This window comes from Ammospiza nelsoni, chromosome 9 (assembly GCF_027579445.1).
Source record: "Ammospiza nelsoni isolate bAmmNel1 chromosome 9, bAmmNel1.pri, whole genome shotgun sequence".
NCBI classification, from domain to species: Eukaryota; Metazoa; Chordata; class Aves; order Passeriformes; family Passerellidae; genus Ammospiza; species Ammospiza nelsoni.
Window position 1 is genome coordinate 34,369,324 of NC_080641.1, and position 17,104 is coordinate 34,386,427.

A 17,104-nucleotide genomic window follows, 5' to 3' on the forward strand; every position below is an offset into this window, starting at 1 on the left:
CAGATTCCGGGCGCTGCCAGCGGGACCCTGGGGCTCAGTTGCTGCTGGGAGCTGTGTCCACACAGCTGTGCCTCCAGCAGCTGTCTGGGGATGAGTTTCACCAGCAGGAGAGCTGCAGTTACAAATCTAATTTTGAAAGTGATCCTAGCACAAGTGCTAATGTCTTTAGAGTTGTTGATTTATTGGGGTTAACTCTGTCAGTGCTAGCGGACAGCGAGCAGGGCGGGTAGGGAGGGAACAGCACAGAGGGAGAAAGGATTCACACGGGCCAGGGTTTACCCAGGGACAGTCTCACAGCCTTACTCCACAAAATGTCTGCTCTCATGGGTTAAGTTGTTGTCTCTGGTGCTGAAGAATTATTTCTCACTTATTTTAGAGCCTGTTTTAATTGGGTCTCTTGAAAATTTCCATTTTTGAAGAGCACAATCATCCCCAGTACATCTGAGAATGTGATGTACTCCTGCAAGTGTTCCTTGCACTCTCATGGCAGACACCCAACAATCCCCACCTCCCAAACCCCATTGCTCCCACAAACCTGAGTGTAATTAGATATAATTATCACTGATTGCCTTTTCATTTCCTTCCAGGATAAAGTAGCCAATATTTGGTGCAGTCTAAGTGTCCTTATAAAGATAAAGAATGTAATATCTCCTCGAACTCAGCTAAAACTCAGGTAAGACACAACTGGAGTGCCTTAGGTGGATTTATCTGCAATGTTTTTTGCAAGAGGAGTAAATTTTCTTAAATTGTATTCTTTCCTATACTGTATTTTTCTGCCAAGTCATGTTGGAGAAATACTGAGAATATTTATGACTAGAAAATTCCCTGCTTGTTTATATAGTGATTTAAGCTGCCTGGTTAAAACTAAGTTAAGTTTATCAAATTCAAAGAATTCAAATATCTTTCAACACTCTTAATAGTCAAGCTCCCAGTTCTCCTTGACTCAGTGAAGAATTCAGGTCTGGCTCTGCAGAGAGAAGTGTTAATGGCTCTAGTCACTCATGTATTAAAACTGTTTTTCTTCCCCAATGCTTTAGTTTTGCTGTAACATTCCTGAGCCTGCTCCCTGCCTGTATCAAGCTCACTGTCCAGCCTTCCCTGCGAGGGTTTAAGTTTGCCTTGGTGAGTGTTTGCTGTTCACTGCTCCTGTTGTGTATCCACCACGGGCACTGGAGGGCAGCCAGCAGTGCTTGTGCAGGGCACAGAGGGTGGGAGCCATCAAATGCTGCAGGAATTGGTTAAAAAGTGTTTTACTCTCTCAAATCCAGAGCTCTGACCTGGCCCTTAAACCCAGACTTGTTCCTTAAGCTCAGTTTTCTTTATTTAACTCTGTATTTTTATTATCTTCCTCTGAAGAGCCTTTGGAAGATTCCACACACGTTTAAACCTCACATAGAATTGGGATTTCTCCTCTTTTTGTTTGGCTTCCAAAGTGCCAGTTTTTCTTCCTTCACTGGCTGCAAAATTCCATTAAAAATTCCCCAAATGGACATTGTGAGCTCATGAGTGGTTTCAAAATAAAATTATCCCATTTTCCAAAATGTTTGCCTTCTCTTAGTCACATCATTGAATTGAAGCACATTGCCATGACTCCTGTGCAAAAACTGAGTTCTCCTTGAAATCAGAATTAGATGGAGCTGGGCCCAAGTTCCAGAGTTACAACAATAAAGTTAAAAAGAGTTTCTCATTTTAATTTTATTACAACATTACCTAAAACTAACATTTATCCTAAGAACTGGTTGGTTTGACATGTTTTTATTTGGTGGGAGAAATAAAAAGACAACTTGTTTACTTTTTCTGTTGGCTGCTCATGATGAGGAGAAAATTTCCTGTCAAAAATGGGGTAATTCTTACCAGGAGTGGGATTTGCCAGTGCCTGTGTGGGAATGTTGTGATTCCTTGCTCTTGTCAGGGAAGCTGAGCAAGAGCGAGGCTCTACCTGAAGGACTTTGTGGCTAATTCTGGATAAAGTTCCAGACAAGGAACTTTGTGAGGGTGGCACAGGAGCTGCTCTGGGGTTTGCACCGCAGGAAATGCAGCAGTTAACTGGAAAACTCAGCTGGTTTCAGCCTGCACCTGCAGCCACCAAAGCAGAGCTTTGCTTGGCAGTCCCAGGCTGACACCTCTCTGCTCTCTCTCCTAAGGTCAGCTGTGCCTTGTCATTTTTCCTGTTCTCCTTTCAAGTCCATGAAAAATCTATTCTTCTTGTGTCAGTGTAAGTAAATAATTTTTCTAAGGATAAAATTTCATCTTTTCCTCATCTTCTTATTGCATGCTGCTTTCACTTGCAAATAGATTTTAACAACTCTGCACATTTGTTTTTCTGCATCACTTGTAAATGAAGGTGTGTGAGCAGAGCCAGGCTGGTGTGTCCTTGCAGTGCTGCCTGTGGGGACAGTCACCAGCACTGCTGCTCCCTGGGGATACCCACAGGGACTGGGAGTGCTGTTTGATATGGGAATGGTTGATTTCTCTTTTTCTTCCTCTCATTCTAGCCCAGTCTGCTTAATCATAAATGAAATCCCCTTCATGGCCACGTGGTTTCTACTTGTGTCAACTTTCAGGTGAGTTGGGAAAACTGTTAACAGAGCTGCAGAGGGACTGGGGACAAGGGATGGAGGGACAGGACACAGGGAATGGCTCCCACTGCCAGAGGGCAGGGCTGGATGGGATATTGGGCAGGAGTTGTTCCCTGGCAAGGTGGGCAGGCCCTGGCACAGGTGCCCAGAGCAGCTGTGGCTGCCCCTGGATCCCTGCAGTGCCCAAGGCCAGGCTGGAGCAGCCTGGGACAGTGGGAGGTGTCAGGATGAGCTTTAAGGTCTCTTCCAACCCAAACCCATCAGTGATTCCATGCAAAGCCTGTCCTGCCCCAGTTAAAGGGATCAAATATTTACTGGTGTTCCCTCCTCTCCCTGCTGTCCCACCCAGCCTGCTGCCCCTGCTGCTGAAGGACGAGCTGCTGCTGCCCTACGCCGTCACCACGCCCGCCTTCCTGGCCGTGTGCCTGGCCTCCTTCTCCATCCTGGAGAAGACCTCAGCTGAGGACCTACAGCTCAAGGCCTTTTCCCTTTCCCTCAAGGGCTATGTGTCCTGGGTTAAGTCCTTTCCCAAGATTGTCAGGAGCCTGGTAAGCAAATTTTATTTCTTTGCCTCTTCCCTGCAGCTTTTCCCAGCACCGAAGTACCAGTGCAGGGGGGGCTGTCCCTTTGTAGTGCCACTGCAGAGCACCCAGCAGCGAGGTGGCAGCCGAGCTGCCTGAGGTGCTCCACGGCTCCCTCGCTGTTGTGTTGCAGTTCCTGCTCTCCGTGGCCCTGATGGGAGCGCTGTCGGCGCTCAGCGCGGCCGTGCCTCCTCCCACGCGCCTGCCCGACCTGTTCCCCCTGGCCGTGGCCGTGGTGTCCTGCCTGCACTTCCTGCTCTTCCTGCTGTACTTCAATGTGGTGATGCTCTGGGACTCCAAGAGTAGAGGGCAGAAGAAAATCAGTTAATGGAGCTGGAGCTGCAGGACTGAGGGGGCTCAGTGAGAGTGCCAGCACTGCAGAGGAGCCTGTGGGTGATGGACACAACCCGAGGAAAGCCAGGAAAAACCTTTTGTTTATTTAAACACAAAACAATCAAAGACTGTTTTAAAGGAGAAATATTTTGAAGAGCGTTGGGAATGGGATTTGTTTTCTTTGGAAGTGTTATACTTTTGTTACCATTTGTAAACCTAAAATGCTTAATAAAGGACCAAATTTTGAATTAATGCTAAAATACTGTATTAGCAAAAGCAGCGTGAAGTTTTCTCCTTTCCCAGCTTAAAAAGCCCAAGGAAGTAGTGCAGGTAAAGTGTAAACTTGTGTTTATTCAGCACTGAAGTTGTGCTGCTGAACTGCTTTATGGCACAAACCTGGTGTGTGGCATCAGTCACTGTCTCCCTTTGCTGGGGGCTCTAAAACTGCTGCAGATCTCTTTAACAGGACTGAAAAGCCAAAACTTTTGGTTCTACTGCAATAAAAGCTGAGGTGCTGCAGTGCAGTTTGAAAATACCCAAACCCCTTATTAAACTGCACAGCAATTTGCAGATGTAAACTGAACTCAACTCTGCAATTTCTCCCCGGGCACAGCTCAGCCTCCAAAGCCAATAATTCAGAAAATACAAATTGATTGAGTAATTATAAACATAACAAAGCATGGAGGAAGAAAATAAATCATAAAGCAATTTAGGGTTGTATAGTTTAATTAGGAGTCAGTCTACCCTTTTTTTTCTGTATCTATATATAAATATAAAAGAAGCCCCCCCTTGTTTAAAGGCTTCCCCTGTCACATTCCAGGCTGTCACTGCCCTCAGCCTCAGTGTGTGAATCAGCTGTTCTGGGAACTTCCAGCTGGGCCAGTCCTGAGCCCTGGCACTGCAGGAACACAAGCTCAGTGTATTTGTGCACTTCTTTCCAGGCTTGTTTGTTGTGGAAAAAATACCCCCAGGCAACACTGCCCCCCTGGCAGCTCACAGGGAATGGAAAAGGGGCTCTGGAGTAGGAACTAGAAGGATATTGGTTCGGTTTCCCTACACAGTTCCTTATAAACAACAATAACAGTTCCTTATAAACAACAACACTTCCATCTTTTCACAAGGATTCAGGATTTTCTGACTCTTAACTGTGGCATGCAAGAGCTCTGCCCACAGCACGGCCTTTCTGCAAGTGTGGGCTGAGGGGACAAGAAAGGAACACAAACTGGGAATGTTTGTCTCCAGAGGCTGTGAAACCCCAAACCCACCGTGTTTTCCCCAAGGAAGGGCTGGACCGTGGGACAGGAAAACGAGGGTGGATGGGAGCAGAGGGGCCCAGGGTCCCTTTAGCCCCTGCAGGGTCCCATCAGCCCCGGCAGAGCCCAGGCCATCCTTCCCATAGCCAAACATTAGTTTTGGGTGTATCCCTTTCCTTTGTCCTTGAGGTGGCCTCGGGGGGTGATAAAGTGAGAGTCACCCGATCCACCTTGTGTGGAACTGGAAATGGTTCTTAACAGCCCCAGCTGCTTCGGAGGCAAAGGCTGGTAGGGCAGGAGGTCAGAGACACGGAGGGCTCCGAGGCTGGGCTGTGCATGGGGGGCTGTCCTGCTCTGCTGTGCAGCTCCCATCTCCCTGAAAATGCCCCATTTAATACCTGCCACGGGCAGTTCTGCTGTGCCTCGCTGCTGCTTTGCTCTTGGCTCCTGAACAGTTTGATGCTCTTCTTCCAGGGCTGCCCGGAACAGCTCGATTCAGACCAGCACAGTTGGTTCCAGACTCTTCTCAGATCAATAATTATTTCATTTTCAGCTCCAGAGGTTATAGAAACTCTGGCTGGGTCAAAGCCTGCAAAGGCAGGGCTGGGGCACCTCACACACACAAACACCCCCAGCTGAAAGCCTGGCAGAGCAGGGAAATGAGAACAGCTGCCACAACTCCCTCAAACCCTTCCTAACCTTCTTCCCAGTCACACTGCACAGGCAAAGTGCAAAATCATTTTTATTAATTGAAAACTCCCAAACTTGAGTGTGTGCGTGCTCAGCCACACCCTGAACACCTTTATCTTGCTGGTGCTCAGAATTTTACTTGTAAAAATCAGTTTATTTGAGGATGGGACTTTGCAGTGGTAGAAAGGACATTCAAGTGTTTGTGTTTATGCTGGACTTTAATGAGAATAAATAGTTTTACTGCACTTTTTCAGCCTAATTGCAAGGATTTGAGAGGCAGGGGATTCACTTGGCTGGAGGGGTGAGGCTGAGGAGAAGGAAAGAGAAAAGCAGTTGGTTTATAAAAAAGGTTGGTTTATATAAAACAGCATTAAATGCCAAAACTAAACTCAAATGTTGACCTAAAAGCAAACGTTACCAGAGCCCTGTGTTAATGCTGGGTCAGAGGCTGAGGCCTTTTCACCCTGGGGCTGGGGCTGACTTTACAGGAAGCCTCGTGTGGGTGACAGATCTGTCCCCAGCCATGGCAGCACCAGCAGGGAAATGTTTGCAAACAACTAAAACCCATCCAGGGTGGCAATAATGAATTGCTGGCACTGCAGAGCTGCCCCCAGCCCAGAGCCAGAGCAGCAGCCCCAGGGCACAGGGCTGCACAGCACCCGGGGTGGATTATGTACGTTGAGATTATCTGCTTGTGCGCATTGTTAAGTTGAAATAGATGCCAGAAATGTTATCTGGACGTGCACCTGCCCAGCACAGCGAGCGCTCCCCAGCTGGGATTTGCTGGGGAGATTGGTTTACACTCAGCTCTTCGCTCCTTTTAAGTCCAGTCCAGCAGATGGAGAAGTTTGGGTTGATGTGGAATGCATTTTTCACATAATGCCTGTGGGGAGATGAGGAATGACTAAAATAAATAGCAATTAGACAGCAGCATCATCGTGCATGGGATCTGCTTGGAGTTATGGGTGTGGTGTCCAGTAAAACACACACAGAGCCTCAGGCAAGGCAGGGCACCAGCCCCTCTGCCTGGAGCTGCAGGACACTTGGGGATGTTCTAAGGAACAAGGACAAGGAGCCAAAGCAGCAACAAGTTGAGGACAAACAGCACAGGATGTTTCACTGGGGGAGCAGAGCTTCCAGAGAAGCTCTTTGCCGCAGTGTTCAACAAACCAGGAACAAATCCCATGGCAGAGAACACCTGATTCCCCCCAGGGCAGCCTGCAGGACATCCCAGAGCTCTCTGCACATGGTTACAAGGAGTACCTTGGTCCTGGTCACTCTGGCTGTGCCTTGGTGCTGGGTGTGATCGGGAGCAGCCCCAGGGGCTCCTTCCTTCTGTCCAGGAATGAGGTGAAGAAGGCAGCACTCCCAGCCTGGATGTGCTCTGTGAACAAGGAAAACACAGAAATGTAGTGTGTGATAGACAACAGTGGTGTGATGGCAGAATTTGTGCAAATCCTGCCTCACACACGAGTTAAATGAGTTGCTGTGGTGGTTAAAGAACCCAGCACCCTTTTTTCTTCACCCATGGTGTCTCAGCAGGGATTTCAGAGCTTGTCCTGCTGAGTGGCTGCACCTGTGATCCATCACTGGCAGTGATGGCAAAGCAGAACTGAATGTGCTACCAGGACGAGAAGCTGGTGCTGCCTTTTGCTGTCAGTAATAAAAGAATAAGTAAGAATCCCCAAGGGCTGTGCCAGCAGAGCCCAATCAGGGACTGCAGCAGGAGAACTCCCACCCCTGGATCACCCAGAGCCACCCCTGGATCACCCAGAGCCATTCCTGGATCACCCAGAGCCATGCCTGGATCACTCACAGCCACCCCTGGATCACCCAGAGCTACCCCTGGATCACTCACAGCCACCCTTGGACCACTCACAGCCATCCCTGGATCACTCACAGCCATCCCTGGATAACCCAGAGCCATCCCTGGGTCACCCACAGCCACCCCTGGATCACCCACAGCCACCCCAGAGCCACCCACACCTGGGGCTGGGCTGGGTGAGGGTGAGCAGGTGCCTGAGACAGGCACAGGACAGTGTGCAAGGGCAGGGAGGAGCTCAGGGAATGGGAACACGTGGGGAAGGCTCTGGGGGCAGGTGCCTGTGAGTGCCACATGTCCCTGCAGAGATGAGCAGCTCTGCTGGAGCACCCAGGGCTGCTGGCTCTGGGCTGTTTGAGGCAGAATTCAGGACACTGAACACACAAAGGGCATTTCCAGCAGCCTGAGCCCCTGAGCTGCACACAAACCCAGCTGGGCAGGGCACCAAACCCCACAGCCAGGGGGCTGCTGGGGCAGGGCCCCCTCAGCTCTCCCCAGCTGTGACCCCATGGATCTCACACTGCCAGGGAGTGACTCCAGCCCTGCCCCTGGGCTCACAGCCCAACCTGGAGCTGCCCTTGGACCACACAGGCACTGAAAGGGCTCAGTCTCCCCAAGTTCCCTTTCCCCTCCAAGTTCCCCCATCATCATCTCCCAACTTGGACTGCTTTAAAACATTTACAGATCTAAAAAGCAGAGAGAAAAAAAATGTTCACCTGTCGGGTGATATAAAACCAATCTTCTACTAAATGTGCCAGAATAATTTTTCTCCACCTCAACCACAGTTAAAACCTTCAGTCTATTCATTACTGTCTTTTTATAGTATTTTTATTTAATAAAACCTATTAAGACTACCATACAAATCTCTTTACTTATGCTTTTATCTTTTAACTGATCAATTTTTATATTGCTGACATCCCTTCTTCACCATTTGCTCATTTAAAAATTCATAGTATATGAGCTATGTCTCTGGAGAAAACGTCTATAAAATTTGTTACAGCTGGCAAATGTGTATGAGTCAGTGATAGCACATGACTAAATGCTTCACAGAAAATAAAATTTGTTTCTGTAGTAAGCAGAACTGTTTAAATGTTATTTATTTTTATGTTTCAAAGAAAATATATTGTGAAGTGCTGCATTGATTTAATACGCAGCAATGTCTGTGTACACGCTGTACCGGGGAAATTTATGAAACCTTTGCACAACTCCTTTAATTGAATTTTCCAAATCTCTCACCACACACAAATAATCAATATCTTCTGCAGAGAAAACCAGTCAGAATTATTACAGTCTTTCTTTTCAATTTTGTTGTCATCAGCACATACAGAGCACCTGGATATTTGTAATGTCTGGATCGCAAGTTATTTACACCTCTTAAACATATAATTGCTACTAAGTGAGTCCAAACTAATGTTTCTTTTCTTTTTTATTTAAAATAATTATATTCATGGGAGAAAGCAGTATTTATTCTCACGTAGGAGTTGCTACATGTTGGAAGAACTACAATTCTTTTGAATTTTTCATTAAGCTTAATACTCTAAACTAGATCCACCAGAATTAAAAATTCATAGCTGTCGCATCTTTAGAAAGGCACGTAGGAAAATAGAGTGTAAAAACAAGGGTGAAATCTGGGAATAAATGGGGCTGACACCTAAATCTAAAATGCAGGTTGACAGTTCTCTGTGTACTTGTCTGGGGCCTCCAGTCATATGTCTCATGTGCATTTCTGGATCTGCCACTGCAGTTAATGGCTTAATATTTCATCTGCATAGCCCAGGGTGCTCCATCACTGCAGAGCCTGGAGCTGCCCCCTCTCCCTCCTTCCTTCCTCCCTTCCATCCCCACACTCCTCCTGCTGCTGGCCCACAGCCCAGACTCGCCCAGTTTGGAAAGTTCAGGGGTGGGTACAGCCCCAGAGCCCCAAACCCCGCTGGGAGGGAGCAGTGGGGGCTCCCCCAGCTCCTTTTCCTCAGAAGATCTCCAAGGAGGAGGAAGGAAAGGTGGGGCAGACACACAAGTACATCTAAAGGTCAACAAATCTGTTACACTTGATTCGAGAATGATGTGAAAATAAACACCCAACAACCATCAGAGCCAAGTGGTTCAGTCTTAGGACACCCAAATTCTGCACTCAAACTGACACCAAATGGGATAAAGGGTGGAATTCTGTATTTTTACCTTTTTATCTGGTTCAAGGAGGAGCTCTGATTGTTAAGGATGTGTTTCTATTTTGCAGTGGTCGTGAAATGGGATTTATGTTTTAAAATAAATGCAGTTTCCAGAACTGGACTGGCAGGTGGAAACTCAGGAGTTTTGGTCCCTGATTTCTCAGCTTTGCTTTCATCAGTGATTTCAAAGGGCAGGAATAAATTCCATGCAGTTAACCCTGATCAGTCTCCTGGAAAGCCACCCCTACTGTCCCAGGAGCCAAACCTCAGCCCCTTGTGCTCCCCCAGCATGAAAGCTGGGAATGCTCAGAACTCGGGGAGGATCAGATTTGCCCCTGGGCTCAGCAGGATGAGCAGCCCCACAGCAAAGGAAGTGTTTTTATTTCATCACAGCCTGGCCAGAGTTTTCCTCAGCACTGCAAGTATTTGATCTCTGGAGCACTCTCATGGGCAGCAGCCATGGTTTGTGCCAGGGGCTTGGGGAGCAAAGTGCCCCTGTCCTTTGTCACAGCCAGCTGGAGCAGCTTCCCCTTTTAGGACCTTCACTCCTGGAATCTCCAAACCTAAAAAATCTTCCGTCAAAATGTGCCCATGCCAACCTGCACATCCACTCTCAGCACATTCTGGACTCCCAGACACCCACTCGATTCATCTCTTGGCAGCTGTTTTACAATTTGCTTACTTTTTGTTCAAAAACATTTTGTTTACTGTAAATTCGAGTCATGGGCAAACAATGATGCCCTTTTTCCATGCTGGTCACCCAAAATGATAAAGTGAGCTCTGCACAAGGCTGCCCATTGAGGCAGGACTGTTCTCTATGAAGTTGTTTTAAGAGGAGGTCGTTTATGTAAAGTAAATAAATTTCATGCCTCACCATGTGATGATAATGTGACATTCCATCTGGACCAAGCCACAGAACAGTCATAAGTTTTAAGCCTTGCCATAACTAATTAAAAATAATTATGAAAAACCCACATCTGAAACTAAAAGGCAAAGAAAAACATCTACAGATGCTTCTCTTTGATCACAAACTTCTCTGCCTCTCCCGCTACTGCGTTTTCAAGACTGCAAAATTGAATTTATTCTTTGTGAAAGCAAAAGTGACATTGGAACTTCATCAAAATCGCTCAGCTTAAACTCAGAATTGTCTTTTCCACCCTACCTTCACAAAATGTCTCACCTAAGCAGCCTTTGGGGCTCGGGGCTGCTTTCTGGAGCAGAGCTGGAGCTGCAGAGTGTGTGGTGAGCAGCAAGGAGCACAAAGGCAGCAGAGAGGGCTCCCAGCACTGCCAGCCCTGGCTGCAGCAGGAGCACACAGGGAGCTGTAAATCAGCACCTGCACACTGCTCAGATCAGCCCCATTCCCTCCCAAGGGCTGGCACTGCTTTCCACCTGCAGCTAATCTGCTGCAGCCCAGCAAACCCAAGCTTGATCAATTTTCTGTCCTTTAAGAGAATTCCCCACAGCAGAGATGCCACCACTGCTCCTGTTCTGGGTTTGCTTTGCTTTCAGATGGAAAACGGGAAGGTAGCAGAAATATCAGAATATCCTTGGGGGAGGTTGTTGGTTTTACTGAGTGTGAGGGAATTAAAGTGTCCTGTGTGTGTCCCCTTCCCTCCTGCCAGGGCACCAAAGCAGCTGGGGATGAAACACCACCAGCTTCCAATATTTCCACAGCACTGGTCATGAACAAACCCTAGAGCTGGGATTTCACAGCCCCTGGAGTGGGTGAAATGCCCCACAAGATACACAAAGTGGAAAAGGTTTTGCTGCAAGACTGTGACACTGAAAGCACAGTGGGAGGGAGGAGGATGAGGAAGAACAAGGAAAATTGGTATGGGAAATCTTCTGCACCATGCCACAAGTGTAAGGCCATGAATGATTCCTTCTCCTGCACAGTCTCATGGGGCAATACCCAACACAATGAAAATAGCAGCAAATATTCAATTTACATTTGCAGACCATTCAGAAGAAACACATTTGATTATCATTGTTTTCATATCCTAAAGGTTTCCCAACTCATTGCAAGTGAAAAGGACTGAAAAGAAATCAAGGCAAAGGAATCAAAACATCTGTTACACAGAGTTATGAAGAGTTTCTTACCTCGGGCAGGGACTTTTCCATGGTTTGCTTTCAACAGCTGCAGTTTTTCTGCTTGACTCACTAGTGAAGAAATAAATCCAAAATCAACAAATGTTGCCCCAGAGCTTTCAAAGAAAATAATACCTCTGCTGCCTCCTTCACTTTCAAAGCATTTCAAGGAAAAAAACCCTCTTGCCTATGTAACTGTGCTCAAAAAAATTAACAAAAAATTTCAAAATTCAGAGAATTCTGACAAGGTTTGCTTCCAAGCCTCATCCCACATTTTGTTCCAATTTTTTTTCCTTCTAGTGCTGCCATGGTTCCTAATTCAGAGATGGGGGAAGGATGCTTCCTTCCCAAGGAGCTGAGGGAAAGAGTGGACACAGGAGTGGCAATAGAGGTCTGAGCTGTCGTTTGGGCTGTCTGTCTGTCTGTCCCACCCCGATGGAACCCAGACTGTGCCCAGGTAACTCCATGGTGGCTCAGAAAGGATCTGGCACTACAGCAGGGCATGCCCACGCAGGAGGAAAATGGAATGAGTTTGGAATATGAGTTAGAGAAAAAATGGTGATTGAAAGACCAGCATGTGATGCATCCATTCCACTGGCTGGGGAGAAATTTTCTCTGGTACCTGTGGCTTTACTGCCCACCTGTTCCCAGCTGCAAAAAGCAGCATCCAGGCTCTCCAGGTTTGCTTTCTGGGCTCCTTTGGAAAAGCATTTCAGATGTGGCAGCTGTGGAGTGCCCTGATCCCAACACAACAAGCATCTGGAATGTCCATCATCTCAGGACACATGAATAGAGATTTTTAAAGCCTGGAAATTTATATTCAGCCTAATCCTGCTGACAGGCAAACAAACAAACAAACCAACTTCCTCGGAAGGGGAGAAGAAAGGCCAAGCAATCCAAGTGCAAACGTTCAGCCTAATCCCCACCTAAGTACCCACTAAGTACCTCACTATTTACTGAGCATTTCCATAAGTAAAGGTTTTCCAGGTTTTGCTTTTCCAGGCTTGCCCTCCCCAGCGTGCCTGGCTTTTATGTCTCTGCTGGATGCAGGGGACACCTGAAGTGCATTTTTCCTGAGTGCTGGGCAGTACCAAAGGGAACATCTGGAGTGATCCCTGTAAATGTTCCAAGGGGATAAATAAATGTACTGAACTCTCCTCACCCAGCGCTTGGGTTTTCTGCAGTTCAGCACTCAGGTCACAGGACGAGTGGGAGACTCCGAGGATGTTTTCCAGCTCTCTACTGCCCTCCAAAGCCTGGAAAACAACAATTAGAATCAGCCTTAAATCCCATTCCCAATATCTACTCCTTATCTACAACATACCAAAACCAATTTGGAAATTGTTCATAAGCTCGAAATTCCTCATTTTCTAAATAAACACTGCAATTTAAATATTTTCAATTAGTATCATTGTTTGGTTTTTATTTTTTAAATAAAACCTTGCTCACATGAAATAAATCAACACAGTCCTCTGAATACACTGAATTATTTCTCAGCTATTGATGCACAGCAATGAACCTTGTGCTAAATTTAGTCAGGAAACAAAATGGGAAAAAAAGAGAGCAGTGATTTGCATTTGAACATGCATTGGACTATTAAATAATGATACTTTAGTGCTAAATTAAATGGTACAATCGCTTCAACACAAAAGGATCTTTAATCCTCAAAGACATAAAAATCTATGCAGTTAATTCATATTTTGAGTTATAAATAATAATTGAGAACTACTTCATATTGGTTCTATTTCTGTACAAATTAAAAACTGAGGACATGGAAAAGCAACTCTTCTAGTTTAAAAAAATCCAGTAAGTTTTTGAGTTTGTTTGCATTTTCTGGATTTCCAAGTCCAGCTTGCCTGGTTTCAAGTCTTTTATTTGTTTCCCTACCCCTTCAAAGATCAAATGTTGCATATAAAATCCTAATTTTGCTTTCAAATCCTGTATTAGAAGTAGTTTAAAAGACAAATCAGTGTAAACCAGACCTTCAGGCTTGTCAGATTTGCTCTTAGTTTCAGAATTCTGGGCAAGGAATTTCTCACTTGGGAGTGCAGTTGCAGGAACCTGTGTAAAAAAGGTGAAACAATTCCAATTATCCACGTCCCCACTCACTGAAAATCCATGTTTGGAATGTTTCCCAGAGGTTTTTCTCATTGGAATGGGGATGGATCAGTTCAGCTGTGAGGATTTATATCAGTGTACTGGACAATGTATTTTCCATCTGTAAAATTAAGTGTGTAGAAGTCACATGAATATCAAGTGTGGGTGTTGGCTTAGAAATGTTTTTATTTGAATGTTACTGCTGGTTTCCTGCAAAGCTTTTAAAAACATTCTGAATTATTGAATGCAAACATTTCCATATCAATGAGGCCTCTAATTACTCCAATTGTTGTGTAATTCCGGGTTCCTGTCACTAAGAGATGAGGCTGGATGTGTTGACCAAGGGATTCACTGAATCACAAAAGAAGCCCCCAATTAATCAATTTACAGTTTTACAGCGGTATAATGTCAATATTTTATTTTCCACTGTTTAAATGTCATCCCAGCAATCTGTCCAGCTCCATCACTTGGAAGACATTATCCCACACTGAAGGAATTTCAGCCTAAGGATGTGGGAAAACATCCAGCAGAGGCAAAAACCCCAGGAAACAAATTGTGAGTTATTGCAATAATGCAAATAAAGAGCTACAACTTCAAACATAATATTTAGGTGAATAAACATCACAGTCATTGCCTGGTGGTGAAAATGAGAAGCAATCAGAGCCCTGCAGCCATAACAAACTCCAAACCGAATGCACTTACACATCGTGCTCTGTTTGAGGCTGCCCTCTCCTGGATAATCCGCTCCCGGATTTGCTCTGCTCGTTCCCATCTCCTCGGAAAAAGAGAAACATTTAGGATAAAAATCAGATGTGGGGTATTTGAAGCACCTGAAGGAGGAGTTGGTGTGAACCTTGAGTGCTGAGTGATCTTTTGAGAAGAGGAAAAACCTCCAAGCTCACTTGGAAAGCAGGATTTGGAATGAACCACACTAAATTATTTATAATTTACACTTTTGGAATTTGAGCTCTCCTCAGTTTCTGGAAAGCTTGGGATTACAGCATTAACACCTGGAAGTTGGAATCATCCTGGCAGATATTTACTGTGCTCTTCCAGGAGCTTTTTATCCCATTAACTGCAGATTAACATCCAGCATTATCCTGAAAATGCTGGAATGACTGAGCCATGGAATTCCCATTTCCCTTCATAAAAGCTGCCTGGTCCCAAGTTCGTTTCCTAAACACCCACAAAGATTCTGGGAATTGCTTCCAAAGGCTCCAAATGTGCTCTACTGACAATACAATATTCCACTCTGGCATGTGAGGGATGGGGCAGGATAAATGTGACCTCTGACCACAATAGATACTCTGAATTTACATGATTTATCCAATTCCCACAGGAATCAGATCAGAACAAAACCAGATTAAAATTTTAGCTTGTCTATCAATACTTGTTCCAGCAATAAAAAAGTCATATCTGACTATCAGAAATGATTTAATTGTGGCTGAAGCTGAAGGCATCACAAAACGTGGGGATTCTGTAAATTCACCTTTAAGTGAAAGATTTGGAATTTACCATGAGTTTAACAAATGTACAGATCCCAGACAGACCTGTGGAATGAGGAGCTTTCCACATTTCACTGTAATAAATCTCCTTCCTGCCATCAGACTGAAAAAAAGAGACCACACTCAGCATTCAACACTTTGATTTCTTCTAGCTAGATCTAAATTATTACATCCAAGTCTCAGCACTCAAGGATAAATTAACTTTTAATTTTAATATTTTGTAAAACATTTAGAAACACTTCAGGATGACAAAGTGCTATAAAAGTTTAAGCTTTAATACAGTAGCTAAGAGTTAAGACCCTCAAAAATTTCATTTTAAATCTGAGTAGTCAATAGAACTTGGACTTAAATCAGTCATCAATTATCACACAGGTCATACTTTGGGTACTGTGGGTTTTTAGAAGGGGAGCAGAAATTGTGGGTTTAAATAGACAGCCTGGAACCTGGGATTTAATAATTATACACCATCTTATGGGGGAAAAAAGAAAGAAGAATGGCAGCAGGATAAAGAATTAGGATAAAATCTAAAATCCTGGAGGGAAGCTCCACTTTGCAGATGCATCAGGAGAGGATGTGGTACAGCAGCTAAAATCTGCAGGCACCCAGATAAATTTCCAACAGTGGCTGTTCCACCTTGCTCAGAATATTTTTACTCAACATAATTCATAAATGTTGGTGAGGCCTCAATTACTGTACATAAATTCCAAAACCTCTGGGAAGTAAAAATTCTGCAACCCAACAAGAACCAATGGCTGAAAATTAAAGCCAGATGAATTCAAAACCAGATTTTTTCTTAGTGACTAATATAATTGACAAGGAATTTGCTAACAGCAGAAGTGATGGACTACTACTACTACTACTACTACTACTACTGCTACTATTATTATTATTATTACTACTACTAATAATAATATTATTAATAATATTAATATTAATATTAATATTAATATTAAGACTTAACCATCTTTTCTAGATATTAAGGTTTTTACTTCCTTGTACTGCAAGGAAATGAAAGCTCTATAGGGAAAGGTGACAAAAGGTCCCTCTGTATTCTTCTTTTCAAAATAAAAAGTTACACCAGGCGACCTGAGGTTCTCAATACTTAGAGAGGCCACAACCACAATATTTTTATAATATTTTTACAATATTTTTACACAGCCATAAAAGCAGCTCAGTCTACTGAAAATCTGCTTCTTGAGCAGTCAGAGTCAAAAGCTGTGACTGTGGAACTAAGTGAACATTTATCCTAAAGTGAACTGGAAATAATATCATGATAATCTTACAAAGGTGTGTTTTCTGAGAGCTGGTAACATTCAGTGTTATATAAATTAAAAATTGCCTCACTCAGTTTTATAAACACCCCCGAGATTCGCACTGCAAAAATTGAAGCTTTAAGCCCCAACTTTGGCTTTTCCAGAAGAGATTCTTTGAGAGGAAAAAGCAGAAGGGAGAGAAGTCCCTAAATGCAGGAGGAAGCAGGAAAATGCTGCAGTAACAACCAGGGAATGCCCAGCTCACCCTGTGCCCGCTCACTGCAGGGAGAGGAGCAGGGGCTCAGCTGGCACGTGCCCGTGGTGGGGGAGTAGCAGTTCAGGCTGCTCCTTTTGGCCTTCAGGGGGGTTGTCTCAGGTGCCTGAAACAGAGAAAAATGCAAAAAAATTCCAGAGGAGTATTGACAAAACCTCTCTGAACCTTTTTTTTTTTGTTCCCTAATTCCTGGCTTTATGTATTCCCATTATGGAAAGCCCCTGTTAAAAGTTGTGCTGGGCTGACTTGGTGCTCATCAAGCTTCTCCATCACTCTCTCCTCTCAATAAAATTAGTGTGACTCTAAAAAATAAAAAATCTTTTCAAACACTTTGTCTGCCAGGTTCCATAAAGAAAAAAATTATTTTTTCTTTATATATTTAATTTTTTTTCCCAATGATTTAGTTATTCTGCCATGATCACCTCAATGTTTGAGGTTTTTTTAAAGCAGCCAAACCA

General features: G+C 44.6%; 2 protein-coding genes across 4 annotated transcripts in view; one reads left to right on the forward strand and one right to left on the reverse strand.

Moving 5' to 3' along the window:
- Positions 1 to 3,745, forward strand: part of ALG6 (ALG6 alpha-1,3-glucosyltransferase) — a 16,414-nt gene extending 12,669 nt beyond the window's left edge. For both annotated transcript variants that reach the window (XM_059477958.1, XM_059477959.1), the window contains exons 10-15: positions 588 to 673; positions 1,038 to 1,122; positions 2,145 to 2,215; positions 2,496 to 2,564; positions 2,929 to 3,127; positions 3,294 to 3,745. In XM_059477958.1, coding sequence (XP_059333941.1) covers positions 588 to 673; positions 1,038 to 1,122; positions 2,145 to 2,215; positions 2,496 to 2,564; positions 2,929 to 3,127; positions 3,294 to 3,488 — 705 coding nt within the window. In that variant the 3' untranslated portion in view covers positions 3,489 to 3,745. The remainder of the gene's footprint in view (positions 1 to 587; positions 674 to 1,037; positions 1,123 to 2,144; positions 2,216 to 2,495; positions 2,565 to 2,928; positions 3,128 to 3,293) is intronic.
- The window catches only part of ITGB3BP (integrin subunit beta 3 binding protein), a 20,289-nt gene continuing 6,761 nt past the window's right edge, over positions 3,577 to 17,104 (reverse strand). Inside the window, exons 3-9 of one of the 2 annotated variants that reach the window (XM_059477961.1) lie at positions 16,638 to 16,752; positions 14,317 to 14,386; positions 13,500 to 13,578; positions 12,680 to 12,773; positions 11,530 to 11,589; positions 6,700 to 6,820; positions 3,577 to 6,319 (exon numbers count right to left, since the gene is read on the reverse strand). In XM_059477961.1, coding sequence (XP_059333944.1) covers positions 6,711 to 6,820; positions 11,530 to 11,589; positions 12,680 to 12,773; positions 13,500 to 13,578; positions 14,317 to 14,386; positions 16,638 to 16,752 — 528 coding nt within the window. In that variant the 3' untranslated portion in view covers positions 3,577 to 6,319; positions 6,700 to 6,710. Of the gene's footprint in view, positions 6,320 to 6,699; positions 6,821 to 11,529; positions 11,590 to 12,679; positions 12,774 to 13,499; positions 13,579 to 14,316; positions 14,390 to 16,637; positions 16,753 to 17,104 lie in introns of both variants that reach the window. The other variant, XM_059477960.1, reaches the window with a different exon arrangement.